General features: G+C 37.6%; 1 protein-coding gene across 1 annotated transcript in view; it reads left to right on the plus strand.

The window, feature by feature from the left end:
* LOC110062387 (tyrosine-protein kinase BTK-like) overlaps positions 1–18,983 on the plus strand; it is a 68,956-nt gene that overhangs the window by 4,820 nt on the left and 45,153 nt on the right. The window contains exons 2-3 of the mRNA XM_089273506.1: positions 2,004–2,108; positions 18,024–18,105. Of these exons, the coding sequence (XP_089129632.1) occupies positions 2,004–2,108; positions 18,024–18,105 (187 nt within the window). The remainder of the gene's footprint in view (positions 1–2,003; positions 2,109–18,023; positions 18,106–18,983) is intronic.

Consider the following 18,983-nt stretch of genomic DNA (forward strand, 5'->3'; position numbering starts at 1 on the left):
GCGAGTGAGTTTTCCATGCCAGGGTACCAGTTGAAGCCCAGTGATGGAAGAAAAGTGAACTTCTCCATCAAAGAGCACAGAGCAATGGTGGAAAAGTTGAATGTCATATTGAAAGATGTAAAGGAACACGATTCCACACTCTTTCAGTCCAATGGGCTTGCTTTAAAGCAGGGCGAAGAATTTACCCACAGTTTTAATGTAAAACAGATCAAATGTATAGAAGTTAAGTTGACGAAGGTCACGCAGGACATGAAAGCACTAGAAAATAAGAAGAGCAATTATAACAGCATATTCAAAGGCATACTCAAACAGCACATCAACAAAAAGAGAAGGAAAAAAGAAAACCACAGAACGTCTAATGAAAGAAAGAGGAAGCGGACTGAAAACAACGTCCAACGAGTTTGTGGAATCTGTGTTGGAAACCCGCTAGGAAATGATCTTCCACAATGCCTTGTGTACCCTCCTAGAACGGCTGTCCCGGAAGAGTGTATTAAAGTTGAGGATGTTGCCACGTCGTTATTTAGAAGAGATGGGCCATACATCACACAGCTCTTGGAAGGGAATTATTTCACCACAAACCTTGAGCAGGAAGTCAGAGATTATGTTTACACCTTCATGTTCCCTGAAGAGTACACTCTGACGGAAAGCATTGCTGCTTCTTGCAGCATTGGTGAAAGAGACTCCCATAGCAGCACAAGCGGCGACGAAGAACTCGACGACAGCGAAGATGAAGATGAGTGCCAGTGAAAGTTGCATTCGAAAATAATAGTGTTTTAAAATACTTCTTTTCAGTAGCTACAAATGCTTTTTGTCGCCAAACGTTTTTTTAAAGCAGAAGGAAAGTTTGTAATAAATTTGTATCCTGCCTTCTATGTTTATTCTATAGCAATTTTTTTGATATTCAAACATTATGCCATTTTAAAGTTTTCCTAAAATATTTCACGTGACCCCCCCTTTTTCCCTTATTTTTTTGGGATGGCCCCCCCTCGAAAGCCATTTTTTTTCGCATGGCCCCCCCCCAAATCCCACCAGCCCCCCCTACCTTATAAAAAATGAACGGTCCCTAAACAAGATCAAAGTTCAATAAGAATTGTAAATCATGGCACTCTGAGCGGGTTCAGATATTTTTTTTACAATTTTGCCACTTGTAGTGTCTGCCTCTGGGTGACCCAAAGCATCTTGTTTCATGCAAGAAAAAGACCTCTGCTAGCCAGGGTCCAGACACTATGATTTTGTGTCCAGTTTGAGAATGTGCTATGAAATGATTGTATAACCTGTTGGCGAATCAATGAACTCTTGTGTGTCACCGGAGAAGCAAATTTCACAAGTTCAAGACCAGGAAGAATTTATGGGCTTCTGAACTTAATGAAGGGAAAGCTAGACTTTGAAACAATTCAATCTCCTTTCTAAAAGGCTTCATTATGAAATTTTGCTTCTTTTAAGACACAATAGAGTTAAGGAACTTAAAGCAATAAAAACAAATATCATATACACAAAAACAGACTTGTTTTAATAATCACTACAAAGAGCTGTAAATTAAAATACATATTCTCACGAGTACTCTTTTATATTGGCATGAGTTGTCACAGGCCTTGGGTTACGTTTTTCCCGAAAACATCCATACCCCTTCCATAGAGAGTTTTTTGGTTTGAACCTCCCATCCCTCCAGAAATGCCAGCTCAAACTTTCCTGTAAAACATTTGGCTTTTGAGACCCAGCCTCCCACTTGGAATTTCCCATAGGCATAGGAACCTCACAATTTTGAGAGCAAGGGTTACATGCCACCTTATACTGTCTAGTCATTTTCCTCTTACTAACATTCTTCAAACTGAAATTGGCACATTTCTATGTTGAACTCTTGGTATCACCATATGAAACATACAAACTAATACATGTTACTGTTAAGTAAGGAACTTTTGTATCACATGGTGTTTAGGCATCTCAGTAAGAAAGAAAGTGTAAAAAATTATAACAAAACTTCATGTTCCGATATCTCCTGTCAGAAACGGGGAAGATGCAAAGGGACCATTCCTTTAAGCTCAGTGAAGGCTGTGGAGTTTGTAGATGATACAGCATTCGACAACAACAAATACTGCTACTGCTTTCAAGTAGGTACATTCATTTAACATTTAAATATCAGAGATGGTTGTTAGTATGTAAATACTAATTAACAATTATTCCATGAAACCGCGTTGGATATGAAGTGATAAATAACCAACGAGCGCGTAGCGCGAGTTGGTTATGATCACTTCATATCCAACAAGGTCGAATGGAATAATTGTTTTAGTATATTCTTAATCGGGTTTTTGCTGCCGATTTTTATTTCAACAATTTTACAGAGCGGAAAATTTTTAAACTTGGCGCACTGTTTTCCATATAAGGTAAAACTCCGACTAATGGCTCATAGTCGGAGTTTTTGAGCCAATCAGAGAGCTAGAAATGCAATAGTCGGAGCTGAGAATATACTAAAAGGTATTAGACCAATCCAGACCAGTGAGGCCATCTTAAGTTCTGAGTTGCTACATCTTTTCCCTGTGGAATGGGTTTCAATGTCATCTATTCTTATTGGCTCAATATGGGTCATCTTTCTCCAGCCACTTGATGTAATTACAGATGGTTGTCTGTCGAAAACTATATGCTTTTTTAATTACATGTGGTCTCTTATATTGGCATTTTCTGTCAGCAAGGTATTGCCACCCACCCATAAAACCATGATAAGCATACAGCACTTCAAACATTGCATTTGTTGCTGTACAAACTCACATCGATTTCCCTTTGTTTTGTGAACACTCTTCCTTTGAATTAAAACCATTCTGGATGTACATAGCTTATGTCACATGTTACACATCCCAAACTTCCGTTCACCGCTACTGGCTTTTTCATTTCTGTTTACTTTTATCACATTTTAAACATCCTGACCAAACTTTTGTTCTGGCTCTGTGATACATATGTATTGTTTCCCTCTTGATTGGAATTGATTTCGGCAAAGTACAAACCACGGGATTTGTGTTCAATTCAAAACCTCTATTGAAAATGTATGGTTAGCAAGTGTAGTTCATCTTTGAAATGGACATTCTACTTTCTTGATCATGACTGTTTGCATTTGGAAATGTTACAAGGATAGGTATTGAACTATTTCATTCCCCTTAAGCTTTACATCCAACTGACCCCTCCTTTCACACATTCCACCCTCACCTCCACTTCTTTGCCATTGAAAGCCAGGCTTCCAGATATGGTCAGAAATTTTAAAACCTACATCTTTTGTTACCTTCATTAAGTGGCCAATTGAAGATGACCCATTCCCAGCTAATCAGAATGTGTGACCTTGGGAGTCCTTCTAGGGAAAAACTAACTCAGAGTGTTACAAGGCCCTACAGTGTATACTGCTAGTGGTTTGGGCCTGTCTAACTACAGTCAAACCTCTCTACACAACCCTCCAAGTTAACTTTTTTCCTTAGTGGCCGTTTAGCCACTGACTGTTCAGGTTTGGTCGCCAGTGAAAAATTTTAGTCGCCAAAATACATGCATAAATTAATAACTACTTAATAACCGAGAGTGAGGTCGTTACGGGAAAATCTCAAACTGAGGCCTTGCCGTATTGACCTCGCTATCGCTCGGTCAATACGGTAGGCTGAGGTTTGAGATTTTCCCGTAACGACCGAATGGTCGAGGTTATTAAGTTGTTTATTTTATGGCTCATCAGTAAAGAGAAAAATCATTCAAGCGGAAGTCGTCAATTTACATCCGGCGATGCCCGCATTTACCGATTCATTCATCGTCTCAAACCTAGGGCAAAACTACACAGTCAGTGAATTTCACCACCGTATTACGTATTCCGTTAAAAACACTCATTTCTTTACGGAAAAGTCACTGTCACAGCCTCAAAAACGTATTTTAGTATCGTGGTACCACAAGTTGATGGGGAAGTTTTTCCGACTTTTGGGGCGAAACGTCAACGCATATAGAAAAGACAGCAAGTGCTTCAAACTTGTCCAAACCAACCGTCTCTCGGTGAAAGAAAATACTAATGCTTCAGAATGCACTGCTCAAAATAAGCTCAACTCGATCTTCGCATTCGCTTTCGACAACATATCTTCGCCTTCGTCATTCTGGGATTTATGGATGAACATTTCAAGCCTTGTGAATGTCTGCAGTTATCAGAAACACTGCTACTGACAGAAACCGCCTGATTGTTTACATCTGATGATCCTGGAAGCTGATTAACACTTGCTTGTGTCAAAGCGAGGGAATCTATTTGACGAGAACTTTGATGGAGTTCAATACTTCGGTAATTGCTGTGACTAAGATGATAACTTATAAGTTTCTTTGTGGTGTTCTGCTCAGGATGCATGGCAAGTCTGCCGATGGTGTTTTTTACTTAGCGATTTTAGCTTTACTTAAGACTAGGCAAACTTTGATTGTTTTTCACTAGTGCCCGCCAAGTTTACCGACTGGTAAGTCATCTATATAAATTTTATTAAAGAAATATCTCTAAACTTTTAGCTACTGATATTCTCGTACTGATTTTAATCGGCTTTCATCGCTTCAATGTGCTTGAATTTTCAGAACCGGGCTCTTCCTAATTTGCATAATCCGTAATCGGCCCGTGGGCATTATGGGAGAATAATGCCCTACAATTCAGTGACAATTAACCAATCAGAGCGCGCGTTACATCGGCCACAAGCCAAAGCCATATAATAATAATTAATTAATAACTAGGGTATCTAAAAGATAGTAATGCTGCGGCACATTCTGTTGATAGTGACATATTTAATGCCGTGATTCATCTATCTGCGCGTTTCAAGACTTAAATTAACTGTTATTTCTCAAAGTAGTGTCAAATCGTGGTGTCACTTAAAATCTGTCCTTGTATGCATCAACTTCATGCATGATGACGCATCGATGGCCAGGTGTGACAAAGGATTGAGACAAAAAAGCACATTGTTATCTGAAGTATGTTTGGACATAAAACGATACACATCAGCCTCCCCTTTACCAGATTGCGAAAATCGAAAGATATGGAAAGTGTAGGAGCAGAAATCTAACTTATAAATTCTGTACTGGTACGCATTAAATATCTCTAGAACTTGACAGACTGTGTCGAGAACGTGTTCATCGCGATGTGTGAAAATGCTCAAGCTTTAGCTTAAATTCATGTTTCGATGAAAAGGAATAGATTGCAACATATATGAAATCAGTGTGTTCGACGGTTTTAGTTTGTTTTAATTATTCTACAGGCTTTAGTAACGACGATTTCTCTTCATTTAAGAATTCGACGAAGGAGGCGAGACTGCTGAGAAATGACATACTAAGATTAAGATGTCACAATAAATCGTCCACATTTACAAACTTTCACATACCGCATAGCAAGAGTTGTAAAAGTCAAGCACGATCTCCTTCACATCGCTTTACAGGTAAATCAGAGCAAACTTTCTCAGTGGAATCCACGCGAAAAAGGACGACGGCTCGATGAGTATGACATCCTCTTGTTGTTCGAGGCGCAATGCACTCCGGTAAAAGTGGCGCAGTGCAGTCTGGTTAACTGCAATGCATTCTGGTAAAAAGTGATGAATTCGAGAATTCGTACCCCCTTCTATATATTCTTCTTAAATCCTGATTATGTTGCTGCTCGCTCACTACGCTCGCTCCGCAGCAATAAATAATAATCTTATTATTATCTAACTGTATTATTAATAACATTTTCCTTGAACCACCAAGTAAACTGAAGTCCCATTCAGTGAAAGAACTACCTAATGTTGATTCAAATATGCTGTTATTGGAATGATTGATGATCAAATGAAAATGAAAATTAAGAAAAAAAGTCGCTTCACAAAACACAGAAATATTTGTGTATATCATTTATAATTCACACAACAGGAGGAGTGCAAACGACACAGATTATACCAAGTTAAAATAAGATAACCTCATTCGCAGTTGAATGGCGGAAAGTTTTCCAATGTTTATCAAGGCTGCATCAAATTCTTGCCAAGACCATAAAGTGAACACTATTTTTACCTTATTGCTCATGATTTTTTTTAAATGTTCAACCTCGTTTTCTGCTTGAATAAGCAAACGATATAAAACTTCATCTGAAAATTAAAGACTGTATTGAAATGGACAGAAAAGTTCATGCTCAAATTGTTTGTCGTTTTGAATTTAATATGCGAACCGCGGAACGCAAATACTCAACGCGAAAATACTTTCACAAGTTTTGGGGCAATCACTAAGACGGATATTTTTTATTGATGAAATCTTTGACAATTTAAAAATAAACCCAGGTTAGTTCACACAAGTGAAATTTATTTACGACTGCGAGCCGCTTTTCATCACAGTTTTTTTTATTTATAGAATCCCCCGTGCTTGTGTTATCAAGTTTGCTGTAAAGTCAAGTATTTTCGTGTCCACTAAAACAAAATACGTTTCTCAAATACATCTGGATGTTTCTCAAATATATTGTGGATCCTGCCACCGTCGAGCTTTCCAAGCTTTTGCAATTCCTCTTCTTTTCGATGGCAAATGACCGGATTGCATGTGTTTTCTCATACTTCCAGGTAAAATTGTCACGTGCCAAAGTTCAGTTGAGTGGAACAAATTTCGTCGCATCCCAAGCTCAACTGAATGCAATTCCTTGATCTTTGTTTACCGTGTAACATTTCATTTTATTCAGTCTCCATTTCTGTTGGTGAAAATCCCACAACAACTAGCTTTGCAAAGTGAATTCTTAATGCTCAGAACGTTTTTCTTTTCACTCCGGATGATAGTCCACTCAAGCTCCTGATGCATAGGTCATGTTAATTTTAGTCGCCGAGCTGGCGACTTGCGTTCTAATTTTAGTCACCAGCTCCAAAATTCTAGTCGCCATGGCGACTAAAATGGTCGCAACTTGGAGGGTTGCTACAATAGCCACACTGGGGACATAGTTCACCGGCCATTGAGGAGAGGTGACCATGGTTAGGGGGTTAAGTAAGGGCGAATCTCTCAATTGGGATGAAAATGTATGGCCACTGTAGAGGGATGCCCATTGTAAGGAGGTGGCTGTTAGTAGAAGTTCAACTGTTGGTGTAACAAGCTGCACATAATATTCAATGACACTTGAGGTATAATAATGCAGTAACAGACTGAAACAATCTCTGATAAGATGTAACGATCACTGAAAAGACATAAAAATTCAGTAACAAGCTTTAACAGTTAGTGAAGGTCGATAGCAGCACCATCCTCAGAGACATAGAGGCAGTTAGTTGGGGCAAGGTAAAAAATCAACCTTGAAAAGGAGAATAGAAAGTAAGGAGCTTCTGGGGACAGGGTCAGTTCCAAAGCACTCTATGACTGCAGTCTACTGAGTAGGCAGAAAAAAATCTTAATTTGTGTGTACAGTCTGTTTCAAAGGGCATAAATACTCAGAGACAAGTGTGTTGGCTATATTTGTCTTGCATGTTTGTTACAATTTTGGAGGAAAGTCGGCAGTCTACAGGGTAATCATTCAAAAAATTCTGACCTCTATGGATGTGATTCAAGTTTGCTTTAAAATTAGTTATAAGTTTTCACAATTTGATGAATATGATGTGGATTACATAGCTGTAGCTACATGTGCAAAAGATAATGTAGACCAGGCCATGATGAAACAGAGCTGTAGAGATGTACACATGTAGTTTACATGTAGATGATGTTATGGCTAAAAATAGTACTATAGAAACACTGATACATTTGATACAGTACCGGCTGAAGTTTTATGCACATCAGAACACATGAACCGCAAGGGCAGAATGGGCGCAGTGCCCGCAAGAAGAACGAGACGAAACTGTGCGGTTCACAAACAAAACCCACGCAGTTCACGAACAAAAACCCACAATCATGGACAAAAGTGTTGACACATTTGAGCAAAACAAACACTTTCTATCGGCGTCCTTCTGTAATTTCAAAAAACATCTTTTTTGTTGATAGCCAAACTGCTTCTCCCCCTTTTCAATGTTGAAATACGCTCCATGGACACTGTCACATGGTTACAACATTGAAAAGGGGAGAGGGGGTCGAAATGTGAAAATTGGAGGTTGAAAAACTCACGCATTCAATGAAACATGTCTCTTTCAGGGCTTTTGTCCATGATTGTAGGTTTCAATTTTACCTTGGTCAAATGGACAAAAGGCCAACACAATAACATCTAATAGAGTATTGTTTTCGTATTGTTTTTCTTTGTATAGATTTTTTCTGATGTTTACAAATTACTGAGAGCATATTAATAAAAGGAAACATGAAAACCACAGATGACTAGGCTTGGTCGTGCATCAGTAGTGAAGCATGAGCACCTTACTCATTCAATAAGTCAAAAAGAAAATTATCGTAGCCACTAACTTGCACAAATTCGTCTTGGAAAGTTTCATTGTGTTTTCCACTTATGCTATATTGTGGGACATTATATTTATAATTGAAGGGGTGAGTGCAAAACCATGCTAAGTGACGATTTGGGTGAAAAAAAAAATTTTCGCGAAAGGGCCTGAATTTTTGCATGTGGCCTTCAATGTAATAGAAAAACATGGTCCTGTATTTTTCCCGCTGGTTTTTGCTTTGTTTGTAAAGACGCCGCTAGGAAAAGTGGCTTTTTTGCATACGCAATATCTCAAAAACGAAACGAAGCTTAGCGAAAAAACTACGAGACATTGCTAAACATACCTAAACAAAACTGCATGCAAAATTTGGAGCTTTTTCGACAAAGTTCACTTTTGATTAAAATACCTGACGCCCTTTTCCCGCCAAGGCCTTCAAATAAACGAAGCTGGGCCTTTGTTATGATAAACAGAGCCGATCCTTTGTTATAATAACCAAGCCAAGCCTTTGTTATAAGTTGAAGTCTCGCCTCGGTTTATCATAACAAAGGATCAGCCCACCGTGAGCGCAAGGACTCTGATTTCACTTAGAAAGCAGCAAAATGTCAATTTCACGCAACGTATAAGCTAAAAAATGTTGATTTCAGGTCTAAATAGGTTTATATGTTGATTTCACGTTAACGCATGACGGCAAGGAGGTTGATTTCACTTAGAAACCAGCAAAATGTCAATTTCATGCAGCGTATAAGCTCAATGATGTTGATTTCAGGTCTAAGTAGGTTAAAATGTTGATTTCACGTTAACGCGTGACGGCAAGGATGTTGGTTTCACTTAGAAACCAGCAAAATGTCAATTTCACGCAGCGTATAAGTTCAATGATGTTGATTTCAGGTCTAAATAGGTTAAAATGTTTTTTTTTTTTAAATTTTTATTTTAATTTTAACAGTGTCCCCGATTAGTAAGCTTAAGGCTAGCTAGAAGACTAGACACTCAAATAAAGTTATTATTATTATTATTATTATTATTATTATTATTATTATTATTATTATTATTATATTTTTTAACTATTCGTTTGTTGATTTTTTTTTTTTTATTTGTTATCTACATGTGCTTACAGGTACAGTATTTACATTGTTACAAGTGCTAATTATTGTGTATAGGTAATATAAGTGTGATTACAAGTACAGTATTGACATTGTTACAAGTGCTAATTATAATATATAAGTGATGTAGGTGTGTTTACAAGTACAGTATTTACATTGTCACAAGAGCAGTATTTACATTATTACAAGTGCTAATTATAATCTAATCTAATCTAATCTAATATAATATAAGTGTGTTTACAAGTAGAGTATTTGCATTGTTACTAGTGCGAATTATAATATTTAAGTGAAATAGGTGTGTATACAAGTGCATGTCACTTATAATGCTTTGGAGGAGGGGTGTTTTCTCCTATTTAATTATTAAGAAAGATGTTCTATTCTGTATTTGGTTAACACTTTATCAACAAAAGTGGAGAGATGAATAGCTTTGTTTTGCATCTTACAAGTGTAGATGTAGAATCTCATAAACAAGATCGTATAATTAAATTTCTTTAATAATGTTTTATCGTATGGGCCAGGCATGATGCCAAATAAGTTTTCTTCTATTGTTGGACTAAAATTCGAATTATTGACAGCATTAAACCAGTCAATGACATTTTTAACAAAGCCCTTAACAAATTCGCAATCATTAAATGTGTGATCAATTGAATCATGTTCAGCGCAATAGAGGCATTCATCATCTGTTTTGATTCCGTATCTAAAAAGTTCCTTTTTTGTTACATGTACAACAATTCTATGAATAAGTTTGAATTGAAATTCTTTTAATTTTGTTTCCTTACAAATGTTTTTCAGCGAGGAAAATATTTTTTTCCATGTCTCCCCATCCAACTGCATGGTTTGATTCCATTTCGTTGGGCCAGTTTGACACCTTGTGTGAATTTTTTTGTTAATTAAACAATAGAAGTCCCTAGTTTTGGCTTTGGCCAAGTTAATTTCTGTCAAGTCGTCTAGTTGGAAAAGGGGGTTGTTTTCGATGTATGGTTCGCTTTCTGGTGGTAATGTGTTTTTCGCTTTTGTGGCTAGATGCTTCGGTATCGCACTTACAACTTGATAAAATTGGAGAAAGTTTGTTTTGCAAGCGAATTTGTTTTTAAATTCTTGATAAGACATAAACTGGCCATTGCTGTTCAACAGGTCTTGTATAAAAAGAATGTTGTTGCTAAGCCATTCACTGATGAAAATGGGCTTCCCTCCAACGAGGATTTCTTTGTTATTGAATACGATCATATCCTGTCCTCTGTCATAGTTATACAAGGTTTTCAATTCATTAAAAAACTTTAAAATGTCTTTATAAAATGATGGCAAACCATCAATATATTTTGTGTCATAGTTACATCTTAAAAGAAAGCTCAGACCGCCATATTTTCCTAGATAATGGTCTGGAACAGTTTTCCAGTTTTTTCTTCCCGGTACGAAAAGTCTCGGAATCCAAGCTAACCTCAGTGCCTTTATCATAGTTTCTACCTCGATCATACGTATACCCCCTTTATCTCGATCTTGATAGAGCCCTTCTCTTTTTATTTTGTCTTTTTTGTTTTTCCATAGAAATCTAAACAGTTTTGTTTTGATTATTGGTATTGTTTCTTGAGGTACATTGAGGTTTGATGCTGAGTAAACGAGTTGTGATAGTGCCAGAGATTTTATGATTAGTACTCTCCCAAATAGTGTAAGGTCATGTGCCCTCCATAGGTCCAGATTTGTTTGCAATTTTTGTAACTTGTGGTTGAAATTATGTTGGTTATTTCCCTTTTCATCGTTGGAAACATGGATTCCTAAGATTTTAACCGGGTTATGTAGCCATTTCAGTTGTAATGGATTGCCCTTATCATTTTTCAATTTTCCCAACCAGAGCGCTTTTGTTTTCCTCCGGGTTAATTTAAGGCCCGCTAGCGTACCAAAGTTATCGATTATTTCTAAGGCCTCTTCGACAGAGGCCAGGTCAGCACCCAAAAGATTTGTATCATCTGCATACTGGCTCAATTTCAGTTCTTTTCCTAATATTTCAATTCCTTTGACGAGTAGGTCTTGTCGGATTTTATTGGCTATTATTTCTGCTGAAAGAATAAACAAATACGGGGATAGTGGGCACCCCTGACGGACTCCTCTAGTCGGCCAAAACCAGTTTGTCAAAAAACCATTGTTTAATGCTGCACTATCTATGTTGGTGTAAAAGGTGCTAACCCATTTTTGAATACTCGTACCGAAATTGAAGACATCCAGTGTTCTCATTATAAAGGGCCATTCAAGTGAGTCAAAACCTTTTCTGAAGTCTAGAGACACTAGAATGCCTGGGATGTTATGCCTCTTAGTATATTCCATAATGTCGATTATGAGGCGGATATTTCCCCATTATAGCGCCCTTTTATAAACCCGGTTTGGTCCGAGTTTACTAGCTTTGGCAGCGAAGCTTCTATTCTCCTAGCTATGGCCTTAGTTGCTTTCTTGCAATCAACATTAAGTAAAGTTACTGGTCGCCAGTTCGATAAATCTAACAGGGAGCCATCGTCCTTTGGTATAAGAGTAATGATGCCTCTTCTTTGTTTCATAAGCTTCATTGAAGCTTTCGATGAGGTTATGTCCTAGCAGTTCGAAAAAAAACTTATAAAATTCTACCGTAAAACCATCCTCACCTGGAGACTTGTCATTTTGGAAAGTTTCTAAAACCTGTTTACATTCATCGTACGTTAAAAGGCCTTCGAGTTCATGTCGCTCTTCATCAGAAAGCTTAGGCAGGTGCAATTCCTGAACAAAGCTACCGTATTCCTCCTGTGTTGCGCTAGATGCTGATGTGTATAAATCATTAAAGTAGTTTTCAATAGCGTCTAAAACCTGGGTCTTGCTTTTAATGATCGTTTCATCCTCCATCCATAGTTGAGATATAGTCTTTTTATTGTAGTTTCTTCTCTCTAAGTTAAAAAAGTATTTGGTGGGGCACTCACCTTTTTCCACCCATCTACACTTTGATCTAAAGATTGTTGCGTTTCCCTTCTTGGTGTATATTGTTTGAAGTTCTGTTTTGAGATCATCAAATTCGTTTAAGACCTGATCAATGTCAGGGGAATGAAAATTATTACAAATGAACTCATCTAACACCTGAAGTCAACGTGTTATTTCCATTTCCCTACAATTTGTTGATTTTGCTAAATTTTTGCTGAAAGAGATGGTTGCTGCTCTAATTTCCATTTTGAGCATCTCCCAAAAAAGCCGTTTGTCGGTTAACTTGGAGTAATAAGAGCAAGTTTGAAAGTATGTTTGATGTATTTTGTTGACATAATCTTCATTATTCAACAGAGAATTATTAAATTTCCAGAGTCGGCGTCCTCTAGGTGTTTCATTAGACAAAGACAATGATATGTAAATTGCTTTATGATCAGGCGCTATAGCGGGATAGATTTCACTCTTTTTGACGAATTGTGTCAAGTTTTTGGCCACCAAAAAAAGTCTATCCTGGATTTTACTTTAAAACCTTAGATTCGTAAGAATACTTGTGCAATTTTGGATGTCGTTCTCTTTGAATGTCCATGAGATCCAGTATATCCATAGTAGTCAGGACTAAATTTCTATAATTGGTTGCTTTCCAGGGCTTGCCACCAATTTTATCATTTCTTGATAAAGTGCAATTCCAGTCGCCACCTACGATCAGTGTAGTCAGTTCTGATTTGTCTATAAGACAATTATTTAGTTCTTGCAAAAATTCTAGTTGTTCACCTTGATTGTTTTGGGCGTAAATATTGCAGAGCGATAGCATTAAAGAGTTGATAACAATAGTAATTAACACAATTCTTCCGAACTTGTCACTAAAAGAATACTTGATTTTGTCTTGCACCAAGGGATGGATCAGAATGCAAACACCTTTGCTGTGTTTGGTGCCATGGGAAAAGAATATTTTACCTCCCCATTCATTTCTCCAAATAATTTCATCGTTCACCTCAGAATATGTTTCTTGTAGAAAATAGAGTTTCAATTTTTGATCTTTAAGGTATGAAAAAAGTTTCCTCCTTTTACTTTGCTCTCTTAATCCTCTTACGTTTAACGATGTAATGTCATAAGTTAGCTTATTAGACATGCAGAAAACTGAAAATTATGGTAATTTAATAAAGAAATAAAGCGAACACGAAAAGAAAAAATAGTAAACAAAAACTTATTTAAGAGTTTTCCTTCTGGCCTCTCGGGCACCTGGTTCCTGTCCCCACCCACAAGTCTAAGAGTACATCATACTACTGTGGTTACCTTAGAGATTCTCCAGGTCAGTGTTTTCATAGATTCTGATCGGACTTCCCTCCGGGGAAGTTTTGACGAATATTTTTCCGTCCATTGACCATACGGATGTCAACAGACCATCCTTTCACTTTTGGTTCACCTGTTTAAGGATATCCCGCCTGTAGGATGTTAGGTTCTCGTTTAGGTAGATTCGTCCTGATTCTGCTCTAGTTGCCGCTGTTGAGTCGGGATATAGGTCAGAGATGCGGACATGTTTCAACTTGGCTCTCCCCTGGTACATTCTTGTTTTCGCTTTATGGCTTTGAAACTTAACAATAATTGGTTTTACACCTTTCCTGTGGAGCTTGTGTGATGTTTCGATGTCGTTTGGATTTATATCCACGTCAAAAGCCTCGGTGAGCTAAAGGACAACCTCCTCGGTTGAGGTGTACGCGGATTCTGGGACTCCGTGGATTTCGAGTGAGTTTTTTCTAGTATATTGTTCCAGTGCATCTTGGAGATTGTATAATTCTGCGATTTCCGCTTCTTGGTCGTTGATTTTTTTTCTCGCTGCAGCTAGTTAAATTTCCAAATCGTCTTGTTGTTTCTGAGACTTGGCCAAGGCGGTTTTAATGTTGGTAAGCTCACCTTTCTGTTGTAAGAAGGCGTTCTGTAGCTCAGCGACCTCGTTGGTGAGTTTTGTGTTGTCACGAAGAATATTGGAGACCGTAATCTGAATGTCAACCAGCATTTCCTTTAGTTCTAAATGATTAGTCTCCTCGGCACTAGCCTTTGATGCGGTTTCTTCCTCGTTGCCGCCAGACAACGCTTCATCATTATTAACCTTAGACGTTATTTGAAGCTTGGCGTCCACCATGTTCGCACGTTTGGATCCTTGTTGGTCTTCTTCGACAGAGCCACGTTCTCCTCTCGTGCTTTCCTTTGGTCTTGCCTTTATCTGGCATATAGTAGTTTTTATAGAAGTAACCAGAGAATTTCTCGATTTTTTGGGGACGATATTGCTCCCTCACAAAGTGTGCATCCTCACGCTAGCCCCGCGCATGCTCCTCCTCCATGGTTGATTTCATGGTAACGCGTGACGTCAAGGATGTTAGTTTCACTTAGAAAACAGCAAAATGGTAATTTCACGCAGTGCATAAGCTCAATGATGTTGATTTCACGTGAAAATGCTCTATAAATAGGGCTGACAGATTAACAGATTAACCCTTCTGCACAACGTACGGGTCTCCATACATCTGCATGTCCGCTGATCCCAGAAGCTCAAAACGCTACAAATCATGCCGATTTGAAATAAAATCAACGCAACCTGGATCACAGATCTATGTTACAATTGATTGCTACTTGTTGGCCATTATGATGTTTAAACAGTCTAGTTACCAGTTCGAGAAACGTCCGCAGAACATGATCGCAATGCATGCCAGGAAGGGTCTTTACACCTCGTGCGCGGGAAACATGGCAGTCGATACAGGACAAATTTTATAAGTCTAAAACCAGTTCTCGCTTTCCAAACTTTTACACTAGCAACGCTTGGCAATTGGGCCACGACTCACCAGAGGGTATTTTTCTTGGGCAAGAACTGCTCTTGGACTTTGCTGCCTGGCTCGATCTGACTTTGAATGCCAATAACACGATTACGGTATATCAGCTGCCTTCGAAGTTTCAGAACACATTTTGATTCTTTAAAACGTGCTGATGACTTACGGGTTTATTGAGACTTTATGATGCCTCTCAACCACCAGGCAGGCGTACAAGGTACTTTAAAACAATGCTTAAGATATTAGTTGACAGAGCTCTAATGTGGCACATCTCTTTTCTGTTCGATGTATTTCATTTGACGCTCGATCAATTCACATGTTGTGTTTACGTCACAATAACTGATGTAAACAATCTGTTTCCAGATTTCCACTCTATATATGCTGTGAGATTTGATTTTGACTTCATACACTATAAACAGTCTGCCTGTTTGCTGTTCAACAAATAAACTCCTAAAGACATGGCTTGGAAAAGCCAAGTATTTTTGCATATGTAATAACTCGAAAATGAAGCAAAAACCAGTGACAAAAATACAGGGCTGCGTTTTTCTATTACATTGAAGACCACATGCAAAAATTCAAGCCCTTTCGTGAAATTTTTTTTTTTCACCCAAATCGTCACTTAGCATGGTTTTGCACTCACCCCTTCAATTAATTCAACGGGACTGAGTGACATCAAATCAAGACGGCTTGCTTTCTCCTTTTTCTCTCAACTGCTAGCTAACACTGGCACCATACCCTTTTTTCTGGTAAATTGCAGGTTAATTCAACTTAACTGACAGTTCAGTTCATCGTTTTCCTCAAGTTTTTGATCGATGGAATCCAGGTGCTGCCAGTGAAGTTTTGGAGTACGACCAGTATTTGTTTTGACTGCAATGGACAAATTGGTCCTTCTTCGCAACAGTTCTTCTATTGATCTTCACATCATCTTTACCTAGTAATTTTCATACAGTTTCAAACATTTTCAGTTTCCTTGCTTCAACAAGGACAAAACCCCTTAATTTACGTATTTCGATGCTACCACTATCTTCCATGACCTACATAACAACTGCTTGCACTTTCGATCCCTTAGGGAAATGTTGACCGTGGGAACAGTTAAATTTCATTGGCTTTTCCATTTAATTCAATTACATTTGTTGACTTGTTTTCAACCAACAACAAATAATTCCATCCTTACTTAGCCAAAGTTTAAATTGTCTGAAATTGATAGAAAAAAAGTTCTCTAGCCAGAAAAATTGCAGCCGCTCCCTCCCATCAAAAAAACTGGGGAGAGAGAGACATCTGTTTATCATCATCGCTTATCATGTTTCGGAATTATTTTGCATAAATTAAAATTAGTGTCAAACTGTGGGGTTGACAGGGCAACACAACTCCTACAGTTCATCGCGTTTGTGCATTTGCTGTTCTCTTTTGATTTTGGATTTCTTGACCTTTCTTTGTTTCTCGCGTGTTGCTGAAGGGGACTGTATGCCATGTTTTTTCAGGAGGAATTTTATGTAGAGTGGAGCCGTTTGACTGTGCAATAGTAACTTTTTTTCAATGAGGTCATTGGTCTACATGATTTCCACTGTTATCTGCCTGTTGTTTTGCAGAATTTGACACCTCTGTGCTGTACTTTGTTTAGGCTCAACAGCTATTCTATTGCAAGTTATGTTTTAAGCTCTCTTTAGAGACAAAGTTTGAAAAATAATATTCTGTGAACTTGTTGCTTATTTACATTATATATTGTGGCGCCGGGCCTGGCTGTTTAATTAGACATGTTTGCAATTACAGTATGTTGCTTCTTATCACAGATATCATATTCGTTGATGTCTCGAGCAAACACGGAGAGTTGACTAAAGCTATTCGTTTGTCTAGACATGTTCTTAGGTTTCTTACATCAATTTGATGGAGCTTTTGCCTCTCGCGCTCAATGTTTGGGTTTATACCTCCTTTGTTCGCTCCGACTGACACCACATGGATCAAATGTAGCTGCTTACACATGACAGCGATCACAATATTATTTTGAATTAACTATTTCATTTCTTTTACCTACTACTGTTATAAGAAACATTGTGTAGGTTTTAGCTAATTTGTTTTTTCTCATATAGTAATGTAAGCGCATTAAGTTTTCTAAATGCGCCCAAAAAACTTATTATTATTATTATTATTATTATTCTATCAATTCACTTATCCTTTCATTGTATATTTTAGCTCAAGCCTAAAATTGTGCATTACAGACCAAGAAATACCATGCAATATTTTGATGTTAAGAACGAAACAAAACCTTTTCATGACGCCAAGCACTTTCGGCAGGCTGTAAACATTTTCAGTTATTTTTGGATGATTTTATTCTGAGTGTGTTTTCCAATTAATTGGTTTGGGGTTTCTGACAAAAATCTCTTGGGTGTTGTGGTCTAATTCTGAACAATACAAGGCAATAATGAAGCAAACAAAGGCAATTAAAAGTATGAAGATGCAGTCATTGAATAACGCACAATTCCCTAGGTTTCGTCTCGTGCTTTGTTGTTCTTCCCAAGGTGGATGCACAGGCAAACCTCATGCACTGCCCACGCATCCACCTCGTGAAACCTGCTGCTGATGTGCATATGACTTCAGTTGGTACTGTACTTAATGACAATACATACATGTAAACTTGTAAGCAAAAATGTAGACGCTTTAAGAAATTAACTCATGTACCTTTGATGTGAACACAGTTGCAAAATAATTTTTTCATTGCCAGTTAAATTTAAAATCTAACTTTAAACGAGTGATAAATTTTGCCTATTGTTGAAATAGCTTTATGAATGCAAAATAGCCTTTTGGCTTTTGATTAATACTGACAGTTGTGTGCTCTCTGTATACAGGTTGTTTATGATGACCTAGTTCTCTATATAAATGCAAAAACTGAACAGGACAGAAAAGAATGGGTAGAGGCTATTCAAGATGGTATGTAGTTAAGTTAATTTATTTCAGTAATAGAATAATAAAATCTTGATTTAATTACATCTAGCTGATAAGAAACTGAATCACTTAAGGTGGCTTACTACAGTTTTGATGGATTATAACAGCCCAACTTCTACCTTGTTTAAAAAATGTTCCAAGATGTTTTCCCCCTCTCTATTTATTGTTTGCTTAAGTCTTTTGCCATTCTATTTGAAACTTGAAAAATTAAACATCAACAAATGGCCAAAAGGAACGACTAAGGACCTGAGGAGAGACTGGGTACTAGAAGGTTAAATCACATTTTTCTCAAAATCTACCGGTATGACCCCACCTCAAAATTTCAGGAGTAAGAAATTAGCCCTGATTTAACATTCATGCAAAGTAAAATGAAAATCTGTGAGACAGTTTTTCGCAAACTAAGAAAATGTGAGATCAAAAATAGCTCAAAATCTGTCTTACAGATTTTTTTAAAATTTTGGCTCTAGACATGATTCACCCCTGCAAATTAGCTGTGAAAATTTCATCATGGGTTGTATGGTAGGTTTTCAAGCAATCCCCGATCAAAGACTAGCTTTTACAACCTTTCTGAGAATTGAATTGCGCATGCCCCTTATTTAAGTGTGTGCTCATGTGATGACATGTATCGCATGCGAGAAAGCAAGAGTAAATTAGAGCTGTTTTACCGGTTATTTATAGTAAGAGCTTTTTTTGCCATATTTTTTTGGCCCTAGGCTGAGACACATGTTTGAATGGAGTTTGAAACTATTGCTATGTATACCAAAGTGATGTAACACCTTTCAAGTGCTGAAGTTGTTTTCGTTTCTTCCTAGGGTTACTTGCATTATTTTTGCACCCATGATTAATACTGATGTCTGGCAGGC

Source organism: Orbicella faveolata, unplaced genomic scaffold (genome assembly GCF_042242905.1).
Source record: "Orbicella faveolata isolate gen_17 unplaced genomic scaffold, um_ofav_v1 contig_35, whole genome shotgun sequence".
Taxonomy (NCBI): domain Eukaryota; kingdom Metazoa; phylum Cnidaria; class Anthozoa; order Scleractinia; family Merulinidae; genus Orbicella; species Orbicella faveolata.